General features: G+C 42.0%; 1 protein-coding gene across 1 annotated transcript in view; it reads right to left on the minus strand.

Annotated features, from left to right (window-relative positions):
• The window catches only part of Kif11 (kinesin family member 11), a 47,707-nt gene extending 43,708 nt beyond the window's left edge, over positions 1–3,999 (minus strand). The window contains exon 1 of the mRNA XM_032891852.1: positions 3,699–3,999. Within this exon, the coding sequence (XP_032747743.1) occupies positions 3,699–3,775 (77 nt within the window). The 5' untranslated portion in view covers positions 3,776–3,999. The remainder of the gene's footprint in view (positions 1–3,698) is intronic.
• Between the last annotated feature and the right edge of the window lie 11,916 nt (positions 4,000–15,915).

The following is a 15,915-nucleotide window of genomic DNA, read 5'->3' on the forward strand; positions in this document are numbered from 1 at the left end:
CTCAGTGGTAGAGCGCTTGCCTAGGAAGCGCAAGGCCCTGGGTTCGGTCCCCAGCTCCAAAAAAGAAAAAAAGAGATCTGATGCCCTCTTCTGGTGTGTCTGAAGACTGCTACAGTGTACTCCTAATATATAATAAATAAATAAAATATTTAAAAAAACAAAAAACAAAAAACCCCTGGAGATAACTGGAAGCAAAAGGAGGTGTGGCAATCCCCACATGACCACCAAAATACTACTCCGCAAAGAGGCACATACATGATATACATTCATATAGACACATTACACATAAGTGAAAATTAATCCTTGCATTAAAAACTTTAAATATAGGATGGAGAGATGGCTCAGTGGTTAAGAGCTGACTGTTTTTCCAGAGGTACTGAGTTCAAATCCCAGCAACCACATGATGGTTCACAACTATCTGTAATGGGATCTGATACCTGTTATGGTATGTTTGAATACAGCCAAAGTATACTTATATGTAATAAATAAATAAATAAATAAATCTTTAAAAAAACTTTAAATAATAAATTCAACAAAGTATTGAGATACAGTCAGGGCAGGTGAGCAGGGTAAGGTGGTAAAAGCATTCTCTGGGTCAAATCTGAGGACAAGAACAGATTTCCTAAATTTGTCTCCCGGTCTACACACACACACACACACACACACACACACACACACACACACCACACCCTGTGGCACATGAATGCTGGCACTTACATACACATCATACACATATATAATAAGATTTAAAATTAACATGTAAAAATCAGAAACATATCCTATGGAGAAACAATCTAGAAAGTTACAAAAGTAATTCAATTTAAAATAACATCAAGAATTAAACTAATACATTAATTTAGTCAGACAGTATAAAAGATTTAAAACATGAAAATTACAAAACATTACTGAAGCCAGTTATGGTAAAATCCCATCACTTGTGAAGCTAAGGCAGGAAAATCAACATGCTAGAGAGTAGCCTGGGTCTGTCAAAAGTACCAAAAAAAAAAAAAAAAAACAACAACAACAAAAAACCCCTTCAGGACTCACACTTTTTTTTAAATTTTTTTAAAGATTTATTTTATGTATGTGGATACACTGTCACTGTCTTCAGACACATCAGAAGAGGGCATCTGATGGTTGTGAGCCACCATATAATTGCTGGGATTTGAACTCAGGACCTCTGGAAGAGCAGTCAGTGTTTTTAACCACTGAGCCATCTCTCCAACCCAGGACTCACACTTCTTGATTTTAAAATTTTAAAAGCATAAGCAGTCAAAACTGTACAGGACCGGCACAGACAGACATGACATAGACTAGTGGAACTGAGTGCTCATAAATAAACCCTCTCCTATACAGGCAAGTGATTTTAGACGAATGATTTTAGTCTTTGTTTTGTAACATGAAAAATTGGGTATGAATGCTCACCTAGCATACACAGAGTGAACCAAAAACTTGCACCTAAGATCTAACACCATAAAACTTAGAGAAACAAAGAAAACACACCTGGCAACGTTGGCTTTAGCAATGATTCCTTGGATAAGACGCCAAAGGCATAGGCAACAGCATCAGAAACAGGCATGGTGGCTCACACATGTAGCATCATAACTGAGTAAGCGGCCACAGGAGCACTGACTGCATCGACTTCAAGTCTGGGTGCAGATGAATTAGGGACTAGACAGAAAGCCTGAGACCCTGCCACCAAATGCACAAGACAAAGAGGATCTAACATACCACAGCCTAAGAAAGCCTCATATGCAGCTTATTAAACTTAATGAGACTGGCACAGGGAACACTCCTTGATAAAGACTAACCAGACAAGAAAAAGAAAACTATGACAAAACTATTAACAGACACATGTAGACGTTTTTCGCTGGTAAAAAAAAAAAAAAATCTCTTAAGGCAAGCCTTGAAATGTAGGACAGTATGGTCAGAGATGTTTTATTTCTTAATTTGAGTGATAAACAAAAGCACATGTTACAATGATGCCTCTGCCTCCCTAGTGCTGGGATTAGAGACCTGTATGTACCACCACAACCCCACCGTTAGTGTCCCCCCACCCCCCAACCCGGACCTGGGGACCGAACCCAGGGCCTTGCGCGCAAGCGCTCTACCACTGAGCTAAATCCCCAACCCACCATTAGTGTTCTTTATAACTTCTTATGAGTCAAATATTTTGTAAGTAACAAAAGAAATAATAGCACACGGAAAAGATAATATTGTATAATAATAATTATTATTGTTACAAAATAATTGTTTTTAAAAAAGTGCACTTGTTGTGTAAGAGCTAGCTTAGTAAGAACACTTCTTGCTCCTCTAGAGGGCTGGGAGTTGTTTGTAGTCCCCACACCTGGTGCTGGCTCACAACCACCTGTAACTCTAGCTTCTGGAGGTGATGCTTTCTTCCTGTTCACCATAGGCACTCACATAGCTATGCAAATGCCGACACACATACACATTATTAAAAATAAATATTTTTGAGACAGAGTTTCTCTTTATAGCCCTGACTGTCTTGGAACTTGATCTGTAAAGCAGGCTGGCCTCGAACTCAGCAATCCACCTGCCTCTGCCTCCTCAATGCTGGGATTAGAGGTGTGTCCCACCACGGCCTGGCTAAATTCTTTTTTGCTAAATTCTTAAGTGCGTTTAATTTCCTGTTGATTAAAAAGAAAGTTCCAAATTAAGTCGCTAAATTACAGCTCCACAGTGCAGCAATTAAGTATCTTTGATTAGACTGGAGGTTGCTGCCACACCCCTCTCTCTGACACCTAGTTTAAAAACTTGGGTCTGGTAACTCAAACTCCAATTGCTTATAACTCCAGAACTCAGAACTAAGGCAGGGAACTAGTCTGAGTTTGAGACCAGTCTCAGCAAAACAAACAAACAAACAAACAACCACCAAAATGACATCCACAGCGGCATACACTTGTCACCCACCAATCTCAACTAAACGACCCAGACAGAGGCTGAGACAGCAAAGTACGCTAACATATAGTTCCAGACCAGCCTCGGTAATACTACAAAATCAAAAAATTAAAAAATTTGGGTAAGTTATTTGTCAGTCAGGGAGTGCTGAACCCCCACATCCTTCCTCTACTCACAATTCTGGCTTTTGGTTTGTGAACAAACGCAGATTAAAAAAAAGAAATATGCTGCACCACAGATATGTACCTTCGTTAGCTTGTGAGCTTCATACACCCACTTTACAACTTAGCTTAACTTAAACTCAGTGATTTCTACTTGGTTAATAGAGATGAATAGGCCGTTGCCATCTAGAATAAAGAACCATTACTCTTTTTGAGGTGGAAATAGCCCCAAGGCAAGCGCCAAACTACATACAAAGTAGATATGAAGCTTTATTCCCGAACTGACAACTCGCACGGTGTAGCAAAGGGCAATGACAGGTAAATTTTCGGCGACGTTGGCTTTTAGATGGGAACGCACTTTTCAGCGAAGAGCAACCATCAAATTCTTTGTGCCGCTTAACTCTATAACCAACACCAACATCCTTTCCGCTCCGAAACAAACCCTAATTTAGACCTGAACGTGGTAGCTTTTTTACCGAACAAAACACGGAGGAGCCCAGAAACGGATGATTTAGATTCCTTCAGAAAAGGTAAACAAATCGCTCTCCCGAACGGCACAGGAAGGAGCCCAACTGCGAAGCCTCCGCCTCAGAACTCGTACCAGCCTCTCCTTACCTGCATCTCACCACCACCTGAATGTTCTTGCCCTTTTCCTCTTTCTTCTTCGAAGAAGAACTCGGCTGGGACGCCATGACGGTCGAGCCAAAACCTGCCGGCCTGGCGGTGACTCCGACACAGTAAGACCCGGTAGCCGCCTCTTCTCGCCCGGTGCTGACGAGGCAAGAAGGACCAAGACTTGCAGCTCCGCGTCCCCGAGGTCCACGCAGACCTTTTGGCCGTGGCCACCGCCCCGCAAGAGCCGGAGAGGACAAACCTCCTCTGCTCAGAAACTAGCAACGATTCGGCGCCTCAATTTAAAAAAGGAAGACGACTTGCGGGGCCAATGGCAGAGCGGCGCGCAAGGCATCATGGGACCCCGTGTCGTCAACGTAGGTCACGGCGGGGCGTGGCCCGGGGGAAAGGCTGGTGGTGCAGGCTGGTGCAAGTTGTCCGTTGTACTCTGTGCTGCGGCTGGCAGGCTTCTGGGGCCTGAGACGGCTACGTCTCCATACTCGCTCGGCCCTGCCCGCTATCAGCCCTCAGAGGCCTCTCGCTTTCCGTAGAGGTGACGAACTCGAGGGCTGCTAAAGGTGTAGATGGGGGCCAGGGAAAAAGTAAGGCTGATTCCTCTGGGTTCCCGGAGCTGCTTTTCTATTTCACGGGATCTTAAAGCGGTTTAGCCTCTGATGTCACTAGCGGGTGCCGGGAAGGAGCTTACGACCTCGCCAAATACCTGCCTTCTACAGTCCAGATCCCTGGGCCTCTGGGTTAAGCATAGCCAGCTGTAAATACCCGCGGAGGCCGGGAGTAGTGGCAGAGGCTAGTGAATCTCTCAGAGTTCAAGGCCAGCCTGATCTACATAAAAAGAGAATCCGGGGCAGCCGGGTATTGTCCCACAGAGAAACCCTATCTCCAAAAACAAAACAAACAACAACAAAAGAAAAACTAGCTCCTGAGACTTCACCGCCATCTCAAAATGTCCCACAAAAGGGAACATACCAGACTTCTTTATACCCTTACCTCCACCCAAATCTTTCTCACTTCAACACTGGTTTTTAACCAGAACCTTCCTCTACAACCACCTTACTCCAAGGCTTTGCTTCTCGTCCCTGAACGATTTCCCTTGATTTCCCACTTCTACCCTTCTCCTCCTCCCTGCTACTGCATTCACTCAACCAATACCCTTTGAAAAGCAAACCACAAACATTTGGGGACAGAGGCAAAAGGATCAGGAGTTCAAGATCATTCTTATACATTTCCAGTTCGAGGCCCCAGTGGACTACAAGAGGTTTAGTATCAAACTATACTATGTCCATCATTTTCTTTTGTATTCGTTTGTTTGTTTCTTTAAACAGGATATCTTTCTGAACACAAGGCTAGCCCTGTGAGAATCCTCAGTCATCTTCCAGCCTTCTGAGTACTAATATTAAAAGAACGAGCTACCACTCCTGGCTGGTTTTGTTGCTTTTTTTTTTTTGAGAGGTTTGGCTTAAAATTATTTTTTATTTGTGTGTGTGTGTGTCTGTCTGTCTGTCTGCCCTCCAAGTGTGTGGTGGTGCCCTTGGACACCAGAAGATGATATTGAATCCCCTGGAGCTGGAGTTCAAGGCAGTTGTGAACCACCTGCAGTGGATGCTAGGAACTGAACTCAGGTCCTCTAGAAGAACAAGAAGTGCTCTTGAGGTCCACATCATTTAAAAAAAAAAAAAAAAAAGTGCTCTTAACTGCTCTTACCCATCTCTCCAACCCATGGTCTTCAATCTTACTGGGATTGGATGCAAAAGGTCTTACCATCCCTGTGTTTTCCGATGGGCTTAGGTGGCCCCTGTGAAAGGGTCGTTCAACAGAGATCCACGAAGGCTGAGGACCACTATATGAAGATGTTATTTCCACTGTTCTCTATCTCCCCTTGTACTTGGTGTACCAGCTGCCGTGATGGAACTCTAGTCCTTTGACATTTTGGATATTTTTCTCATTCTCATCTTTCTTCCAGTTTCTGGTTTTAAAAGACCGGTTTTTAGCTGGGTTGGTTGGACAAGCTTGTAATCTCAGTCTTAGAATCTGGGTTAGCCTTGGATGTCTAGCAAGTTCAAGCCAGGCTAGGCTATAAGAAACCGTGGGAAAAACAAAACTTGACCACCCCTCTCTAAAGGAACTTGCTATTTGCTTCTTAACACTACAGTTTATAATTGTGTTTTTTGTCTACCTGGATGTAAATTTCATCTGGGTCCTGCTTCATATTGTTTTGGGTTTTTTTTTGGTTTTTTTTTTTTTTTTGAGACAGGGTTTTATGTAGCTCAGGATAGCCTCGAGCTCACTGGCTAGCTGAGGATGACTTTGATCACCCTGCATCCACCTCCCCAGTGCTGAGATTACAGCGTTTACCACCATACCCATTTATACTGGACTGGGTATCAAACCCATGACTTCTTTATGCTAGACCAGCACTCTACCATCTATACCCCTAGCTGGTTTCCCAGTTATCTTGAACAGACATTTACATATATTTATAGGGGAAGTAAATATATCCTTGGTGCCTGAAGGAAACCATTTAACATCTCATAGTTTGGGTTTCCTTGTAGTAAAATGGAGATAATGAAAATTATGTTATCTGATTTAGCAGGTCTGCTGCTTGCTAGATGCACACACACACACACACACACACACACACACACACACACACACACACACACACACAGTCCTGCAAACAGGAGTTGATGCAAAGAAATTCATTTATTTACAGCCTGAGCCAGAACTGAAAAGAGTAAAAGTTCTCGCCTCTCTGATTGGAAAGTGAAGCCCAGAAGCATCTTTATATAGGTCGAGCTGTAAGATAAATTATCAAAACTGTGGGATGATACCTTTTCCTAGGGGACAGCTCTGGACAGCAGAACTTCAGCCTGTCCCTGTACCAGCATCAATCTCCTGGGAAAGCATTAGGAAGCACTGAGGAGCCAACCTAAGGCTTTATGTATGCCAGGCAGGGGTTGTTTGTTTGTTTGTTTGTTTGTTTTTCTTTTTTTCGGAGCTGGGGACCGAACCCAGGGCCTTGTGCTTGCTAGGCAAGCGCTCTACCGCTGAGCTAAATCCCCAACCCCAAGTCCCAGCTTTTAAACGTGTGTGTGTGTGTGTGTGTGTGTGTGTGTGTGTGTGTGTGAAATTTAAATTTTTTTCAGGTTTCCTGTCTTATTGTTAGAATTATTAGAGGATTAAGTGCCTAGCAGATAATGTTTAAAAAAAGAAAGAAAAGGAAAAAAAGTCACCACAAATATCAAAACAGTATCTCTGTAAAATCTTTTTGATTGTCGCAAGGAATTCAAGAAAATAATTAAAAATGTAAAATACAGGCTCAGTAGCACAGCATTGGGTCGGTATGCTTGAGACCCTGCTTTTGATCCCTGGCACTGAAAAAAGAAAAAAATGTTCTAAAGGCTGAGTATTTTGGTACCCACCTATGATTCTGGTACTTTTGAGGTAAAGGCAGTAGAATGGCTGGTTTTGGACTAGCCTGGAACAAAACCCTGTTATAAAACAAGCAGAAAAACAATAAAAGTGCAAGAAGTTGAAATGTCTTGGTATGGAGCACCAACCAGTCAAACCCACGGAGATGTTCATGCTTCACCCCACCCCGCTTAGGGCTGAGACCACAGATGAGCACAGCATGCCCACCAAGAGCCCCCAATAATGGATATGGTTACCAGTTGTGAGGGCTCACTACACTACAGGCTTTGTGCATGTCACCTAACTCTTCAGGATAACTGGAATAGGAGCTACTGTTTCACAGTTGTTAACCCACAAGCCAAGTAAGCACAGTGTCTGTAGCCTACAGTTATTAACCATCAGGGGAAATGCTCAGTTACTTCTGACCTCGAATTCCAGGCTGCTAACTACTGTTTGTCCCATCTAATTTATGTGTTTGCTCAGTGCGAATTTATTGACTTTCAAAATATCTCTGTTTACTTCTTACCGTAGACCAAGCCATGCAAACGGGCTGTATTATTGTCTGGACTGAAACATAAATGCTAATGGAGATTATAGAGAGAATCTCTTATAAACAGCACAGTCAATAAAAAAAAACTTATGGCCAGTGAGCTGAAGCAGGAAATAGGAGGTTTCTGTGTTTGGGTCACTTCTTTGAATGACCCACTTTTCCTATCCTTCTATTTTTCTGCAATTTCATAAATTCATTTTCTTTACAAAGAAATGAAATGTCATCCATCTTATCAGACAAAGTCTTGGTAGACATGGGACATGCCATTTCAGCTAGACTGGCTGGCCATTATACTCCAGGGAGTCTCTAGTTTCTGTAGCCCCAGTGCTTTCCTGGGGTGTCACAACACAGGTGGCTTTTACTGGGTGCTGGTGTTAACTCAGGTCCTTGTTCTTAAGCAGCAAGCACTTTACCCAGTAAGCCATTTCTCCAGCCCCAAATTGTTGTTTTCTTATAAAATGTAGTCAAGTCAAAACAACTTGAATAGTTCTAGAATGTTTATAATAGCAATTTTTCCTTCCTCTATGCCTCCAAACCCCTCCCAGAAGCAATCACTTTCAAGTATTTGAAAAAAAAAATTGTTTGTTTCTTTTTATCTTTTGTGAGACAGGGTTTCTCTGTGTAGCCCTGGCTGTCCTTGAACTCACTCTGTAGACCAAAATTAGAGATCCACCTGCCTCTGCCTCCCAACCATTAAAGCTATGTACCACCAATGCCTGGCTGAAAAAAAATTTTTAATATTGGTCTATTCCCAGCTTTGTAAGGAATTCCTGCACACTATTACGTTTTGTTCATCAGTTTTAAATGTTATTTATCGACTTATAGACGTGAAGATTTGGTTCCAGCAGTTACCTTCCTTCACACTCTCTGTCCATCATACTCAATATTAGTACTTTTTTTAAGTCGCTATTTTGCCTATTCGAAGCTAAGCTTCATTTAGTGGCTGAATTCGAGATTTTATAGTCATGAGTTTATATGCAAATCTACCTTCATCTATTGGACCAAACACCCAGAATCCTTTCAGCCTGGCAACTCACTTCCTTCAGTTCTCAGAAATGCTTTTGAATAATTCATTAAACGCTCCACTCATTTGCTGAGTTCTTGCTTCTGTGTCTCTCACTCATTGGATTTCCACTTCCCAGCACACACCACTATTATATCCTGATATAATTTTTCAAGTTGTCTGTATGTACATTTAAAGTCAGTAACATTACAATGGAGTGGTTTTGCATCTTGGATTAACATAAATTAAGCCTTCCTGCCCCTAAGCCTCAGCTCTAAGATCTTCTCAGACTCTTGGGCAATGTCTACACTCTCCTTCAGTGAACAGCTGAGGGTGCCATCCTTAATTTTAAGTGTGTATTTTGTAGCTGCTAGGACCATGTTAGGTTCTCTTACGTCTATGGAGATGAGTGCAGAAGAGAACATCAGTATGTACGTCTGCATGCCCTTGTACACTACAAGGAAAGCAGTTTATCACAACCTTGTTTTAAAACATAGTTTTAAAATGCTTACATAGTGCAGGGATGCAGCTCCGTTGATCAAGTGCTTATCTAGTTTACACAGAGCTCTGGGTAACATCACCACATAAAACCAGGAATGGTGGTGTATACCCATAATCCCACTAAGGAGGTAGAAGCAGGATGATTAGAAGTTCAAGTTATTCTTGACAACAGAGTGAGTTCAAGATTCCAAGGTACATGAGATCCTGTCTTTAAAAAGAATTAAGGGCTGGAGAGATGGCTCAGGAGTTAAGAGCACTGACTGCTCTTCCAGAGGTCCTGAGTTCAATTCCCAGTAGCCACACGGTGGCTCACAACCATCTGTAATGGAAACTGATGCCCTCTTCTGGTGTGACTGAAGACAGCTCAGTGTATTCATATACATAATAAATAAATCCTTTAAAATGTATTTCTTTTATGCATATGAACACACTGTCCATGTCTTCAGACACACCAGAAAAGGGCATCAGATTCTGTGAGCCCCCATGTGGTTGCTGGGAATTGAACTCCTGAGCCTTCTAGAAGAGCAGTCAGTGCTCTTAACCGCTGAGCCACCTCTCCAGCCCATACGTTGAATTTTTAATCTTTACTCTTTTTGTTTGTTTTTAGGGTCATGTAGTTCAGGCTGGTCTAGAACTTGCTACCTAGCCGAGGATTGCCTTGAATGACTAAGCCTCCTGCTTCCTCCCTTCATATTTGTTCATTTTTGTTACTGTGCAGGATTCCATGCCTATGACAGAGTTTAGGTTTCATGTATTTTACTGTTACTGAGCATTTAGATGGTTTCCAGGTAGGGACTATAACTAATCTCACTGTTATTATGAACATTATAATACATGTATTTTTATGCTCGTTTGCTCTCTTTTCTGTTGGACTATTTATAGCTAAAATTGAAATTATGGGCTAGCTTATGGATAACTAGATTAAAGCATAGTTTTAGTGGGTACTGCTCAACATTTCATGGCTGTTTGTCTTCACACTGACCTCATATTGTCTTAACTATTATAGCGTGACAATACTTACTGTTAGTAATGCTTGGTATAAATGCTATTGTAGTGTAACAATGCTTACTGTTAGTAATGCTTGGTATAGATGCTATTGTAGTGTGACAATACTTACTGTTAGTAATGCTTGGTATAGATGCTATTGTAGTGTGACAATACTTACTGTTAGTAATGCTTGGTATAGATGCTATTGTAGTGTGACAATACTTACTGTTAGTAATGCTTGGTATAGATGCTATTGTAGTGTAACAATACTTACTGTTAGTAATGCTTGGTATAAATGCTATTATAGCTTGACAATGTTTACTGTTAGTAATGCTTGGTATAAATGCTATTGTAGTGTAACAATGCTTACTGTTAGTAATGCTTGGTATAAATGCTATTATAGTGTGACAATGCTTACTGTTAGTAATGCTTGGTATAAATGCTATTGTAGTGTAACAATACTTACTGTTAGTAATGCTTGGTATAAATGTTTCATTTTCAAGAAGCTCTGCACAATGGCTCATATCAGTAGCACTCCTAGCACTCGGGAAGCTGAAAGCAGGAGAATCATTCATTGAGTCTGAGGTCAACCTGGGCTTCATAGTATCTTCTAGTCATCCAGAAAATGCACACAGACACACACACAGACACACACACACACACACAGAGAGAGAGAGAGAGAGAGAGAGAGAGAGAGAGAGAGAGAGGGACCCTTTGTGTCACCTCTACCATCCCACTCCATACCCTGACTTTGAATGCCCTCCTCTAGGTTCTGCCTGATAAGTGTGGTCCTCACCCTTCAAATACAACTCCTGTGTCAAAAGCTCAGGTGAGACTGTGGAAGACAGGGTGGAAAGATTGTAAGAGCCAAAAGGCCAGAGGCTTTACTGTGAGATTTTTATTTCCTGGGGACATCAGAAGCTATACCTGTAAAGTCTTACCAACACAACAGCCCAAACGTAAGCTAAACAAGGAAGACACCAACAAACATGTCAAACTGCATGGAGAAAAGCCTACGAGGTCTCAACCCTACAAAGAGAATTACAGACAACTGAGTAAAACTGGGAGCAGGAGAGATGGTCTCCCCAGGGAAGAGAACCCCAATTGGTTGTCCAGTGCTAAATGGTCAGCCCTGGAAGCATACATTCAAGTATCACTGTATGGACTCAACAGGTTATATTTAGGAACATATGTATATGCAAATACATACATGTACTCAATAACGGTTGATGAAAAGGAGGCCATGAATTGGAAGGAGAGGTGGGAGGAGACTCTGGGAGGAAGGGGAAGAGTGAAAAGTAACTGAAATACAATCTCGAAAATCAAACAAAGAAGCAAAACCCAGATTCCTTTACAACAGTGGCTTCAAAAGCTGGACACATCATTCTAAAGTACACAGTGAATTCAAAACCAGCCTAGGGTACATGAGGTCATAGCTCAAAAAAAAAATATATATATAAAATATATATATACATATATATATATTTGGGGTGGGGGTGCATAGTGTAATCCTAGCATTCAAGAGGCTAAGACAAGAAAATCACAAACCTAAGACCACATAGTGCAATCACTTTTTTTTTTTTTTTTAATAGGAAGGCAAAGGCAAGCATATCTCTGTGAATTCAAGGCCAGACTGGTCTACATAGCAAGTTCTAGGTCAGCCACTGTCTCCAAGGAAACAAAACAGAAAATGTTAGCATGGGTGTTTTTATTGCCTTACGTTTTCACGTAATTGTTTATAAGACATTTGTCGTGACTTACTGATTCCGAGCCCTCTTTTAACCCACGGGCTCCTCCGTCTCTTCTTCAAATGGTGATTTGTCAAAGAGGTCAGGTCTCAGCCAAGCTTGGTGGCCTGTGTTTGATATGACTTTGGAATAATCAGTTGTACTCTAAGTCCAATGATAAATGCTCTTGTAAGAGATTGAAGAGGAGAAGACACAGAGGAGACAGCGATGTGCAGTCAGATGGGCCTGGACTGGTATCATCGAGCATACTGGCTACCGCAGGGACTGCAAAAGACAAGGGTTCTCCCCAGACACTGCAGGAAGTGCGACCCTGCATCTGCAGACACCTTCATTTCTTCTTCTTCTTTTTGTTTTCTCTGTGTGGCTCTGGCTGTCTTGGAACTCACTACATGGACCAACTGGCTATCTTTGGCTGGATTAAAGGCATGTGCCACCACCATCCAGCACTTTTGAACTTCTGATCTCTAAGAAAGAATAAATTTCTGTCATTTAAAGCCACCAATTTTGTGGTGTTTATTTGTTGTGGCAACCAGAGGCAACTAACCTAGGAAGTTATTAAAACGCTTTATGATGAAATTGTATCTTTTAATATACATGTATATATTATACCACATAACAATCAAGCACATGAATATGTATTAAATATATTTGCTTATATTTTTAGTATATTCATATGTTAAATATGTTTGCTGAATATACATAGTAAAAGAGCCATGATATATATATAAAATATATGCATATATATGACATATATAGAAGACTCTATAGGGCTGGAGATGTAGTTCTGTAGGCAGAGCTTGCCTCCATGTGCAGACTCTGGTTTTGATCCCCAGCACTGCAGAAACCAGGCATGGCCACATACATGTGTGATCCCAGCACTCAGAGGTGGAGGCAGCCGGAAAGATGCCAAGTGCATGCTCAGTACATAGTGAGTTTGAGGCCATCCCGGCCTTCATGAGACCCTGTCTCAAAAAATACCAGGACATTGGGTATTCTCTCTCTTGGGGATTATGTCTTTCCATTCAAGCCCTTTCACTCTGGTCTTTGTGACTTTACTGTCTATTGACTTTTATTCAGTAAAAAAAAAAAATTGTTGGATAATTAAAACTAACTCTGGCCGGGTGTTCTAGGCCCTGTAATTCAGCACTCAGAAAGCCAAAGGAGGATTATGAGTTTGGAGCACATGATGGTGAATTCCAAGTGAGCCTGGGCTACTTAGCAAGAACTTATCTAAAAGAAAGTATGGGGGCTGGTTCATTATCTATTTGTCTTTAGTTAATTAGCATTTGGACTCAGTATATTTAAAATACAGATTTGATTTTCCTTTGGTTCTTTTGTTTGTTTGTTTGTTTGTTTGTTTTTTTAGTATTGGGGATTGGACTTAAGGTCTTTCACAAGCTAGTAAAGCACTCTGCCCCTGAGCTATAACCCCAGTGTGTGAGCGTTCATGTATGCCTGTGTACATGTAGTCTCTCTATATACATTAGATTAGCTAAAACTTTTTTAGACGGTGATGTAGATTGCACCCGGGGTCTTGGGGGTACTGGATTGGTGTGCAACAACTGAACTACATCCCCCAAACTCTAAAGACATTCGTTTTCTGAAGTTTACCAATTAGGAAGGAAGTGCTGATCTACAATCCCCCCTGTTAGTCTTTGCCAGCTTGCCTGCTTCTTTCTTCTCTGGTCTAACCAGTTCATTAGGAACTCCTGGCTCAGGGCCAGAGGGCAACTCTACTCTAAATGGGCTGATAGACAGGGCTTTTAGCACAGACAACCTGGAAATAATTGAGAATAATTGAGATGGTAGATAATTTACATAAATACAATGTACACTTGTACACTTGTAATAAACATGTACTGTTTCCATTTGGGGCAAGGAACACTTTCAGGGCATTAATGTCCTTTTCTCTTGAGGTAGATGTGTAGGTGCTTGTACAAGTGGGAACCGTCTTCTCTTTGTCCCTTTGTCCACTTTCTTATTGTTGATGTTATCGTTGGTTGTTTTTTGGTTTTGTTCTGGGTTTTGGCTTGTTTGTTCTCAGGCAGGGTCTTATGTAGCACAAGCTGGCCTCCATCTTTTTAGCTGAAGATGACTTCAAACTCCAGACTCTCTGAAGTGCCCAGCCATTGAGCTAGTCAAGGCATATCAAAATTAGCTGGCACACGCGTGCATGTGCGTGTGTGTCTTTCATGTGTGTAAACCAGAGCTCTTGGGAGGGTGTGGCACGTGTAGAATAACTATTCACTGCCTCAGGACATCGCCTAGTTTCCTAGCTGACCTTGAAGTTGGATCCTGGTGTTTCAGCCTCCTGTGTGTAGGGTTAACAGGTGTACAGAACCAAGTCCTTCCATTTCCTTTTTAAAATATTCCTATTCTGGGCTCTGCTCATATTTCCCCTTTTCAGAAAGGTCTTTCCAGATCATCCCATTTTAAATTAGCCTCCAACTGTTTTCCCTTGCTTTCTTTATTCTTCATATAATGTATTCATTTATTGGACTATTGTCTGTTTCCCGGTATAGCTAGAAGGTCAATGAGAAGAAAAAACAGAACCTGTCTTTGTTTGATTCACTGCTGTATCATCCTCCTATCTGGCACTAGGAACACAAATAATCAATGCCTTTCCAATCAACCCATGAGCAGATGCAAGAATCGTGGGCTTTGGAGGTAGGAAAGTCTATGTTCAAACTAAAATTTTTTGTTGCCTGTTGGACAGGGATGTAGAAGCCAGCTGACTGTAGGTAGTAGGGAAAAGGCCTACGGTGAAAGCTGCGCGTTCCTCCCGTGTGTAACAGAACAGAGGCTGGAGTTAAAAGGAGGCATAAAGGGGTTGGGGATTTAGCTCAGTGGTAGAGCGCTTGCCTAGGGAAGCGCAAGGCCCTGGGTTCGGTCCCCAGCTCCAAAAAAAAAAAAAAAAAAAAAAAAAAAAAAAAAAGGAGGCATAAAGGTTAAACTGGCAAAGTCTGGAACACTGAAGAGGGTCTATAAGAGGGCTCCTAGTTAGTATGAGGTCACTAAGCTAAACAGAGAAGTGGCGGGACAGGGCCAGTGTCGGCAGGCTCCATACCTTTAAAGAACACATGGGAAACACGTAACTTTTCATGTATTTTCTCCTTCTAATGCAGCCAATTGTAACGATTAAGTAAGGAGAGCTTCTAAGATAGCCTATGTCAGGAAAGGGACCCCAGAGCATCCTGGGAATAAGGAGTTTGCTAACAACAGCCATTTTCTGTAGCCATGAGAAACAAAGGGAGCCTAATATAACTCACAGCAAGCCAGATACCTGTTGGGTGAACGGTAGTAGCACTGGCTAAGTGACCGCCAGGGAGCCGACAATCAGCGTTAGTGACTGACGGAACTGAAGTCGGCTCAGTCACGGCTTACTGGAGGGCAGTGCATGAACAGGACATGAACTTCTCCCTGGCTGGGTCAGGGGACTTGCATAGAATGTGTGGGTTCTCCATCAGTGTGGCCCATGATTGCCGGGAGGACTCGCTAACCTTGTAGCAGTCCCTTCAGCCTTTACCCACGTTCTGCCATAGCCCATGGGGGCCCTAGACAGAGAAAGGTCATGGCTTTTTCTTCTCTGGGACCTCTCTCACATACTTGGAAATTTCAATTTCTCACTTTTCTGTAAATCTTTAGAAAATTCACTTCTTTTTGTACTTCCTTAAGGGTCTGTGTCTTTAGTTGTCGTTGGTATAAGATAAAGATCTTGGAGCTACTGTCTCAGGTTGCCCTTTTTATAACTGTTAACTGTTCAGCACCTTAGGACCCTGAATGAATTTGCAACTGAGCTAAGAAAGGTCCCAACATACTCAAGTTCCTGGACAGCAAGGTCTCATGTAGTTCAGGCTAGCCTCAAACTCACTAAGGATAGCTAAGGATAACTTTGGGCATCAGCCCCACCCTGGGCTAAAACTACAGCCAACTGTTGGCAAGTTATTGAATCTCCCTTGACACAGCTCTTCAGCTCTGGTGTGGAGTGCCCCTCTGGACAGA

The sequence above is a fragment of the Rattus rattus genome, chromosome 2, assembly GCF_011064425.1.
Source record: "Rattus rattus isolate New Zealand chromosome 2, Rrattus_CSIRO_v1, whole genome shotgun sequence".
In the NCBI taxonomy this organism is placed as follows: domain Eukaryota; kingdom Metazoa; phylum Chordata; class Mammalia; order Rodentia; family Muridae; genus Rattus; species Rattus rattus.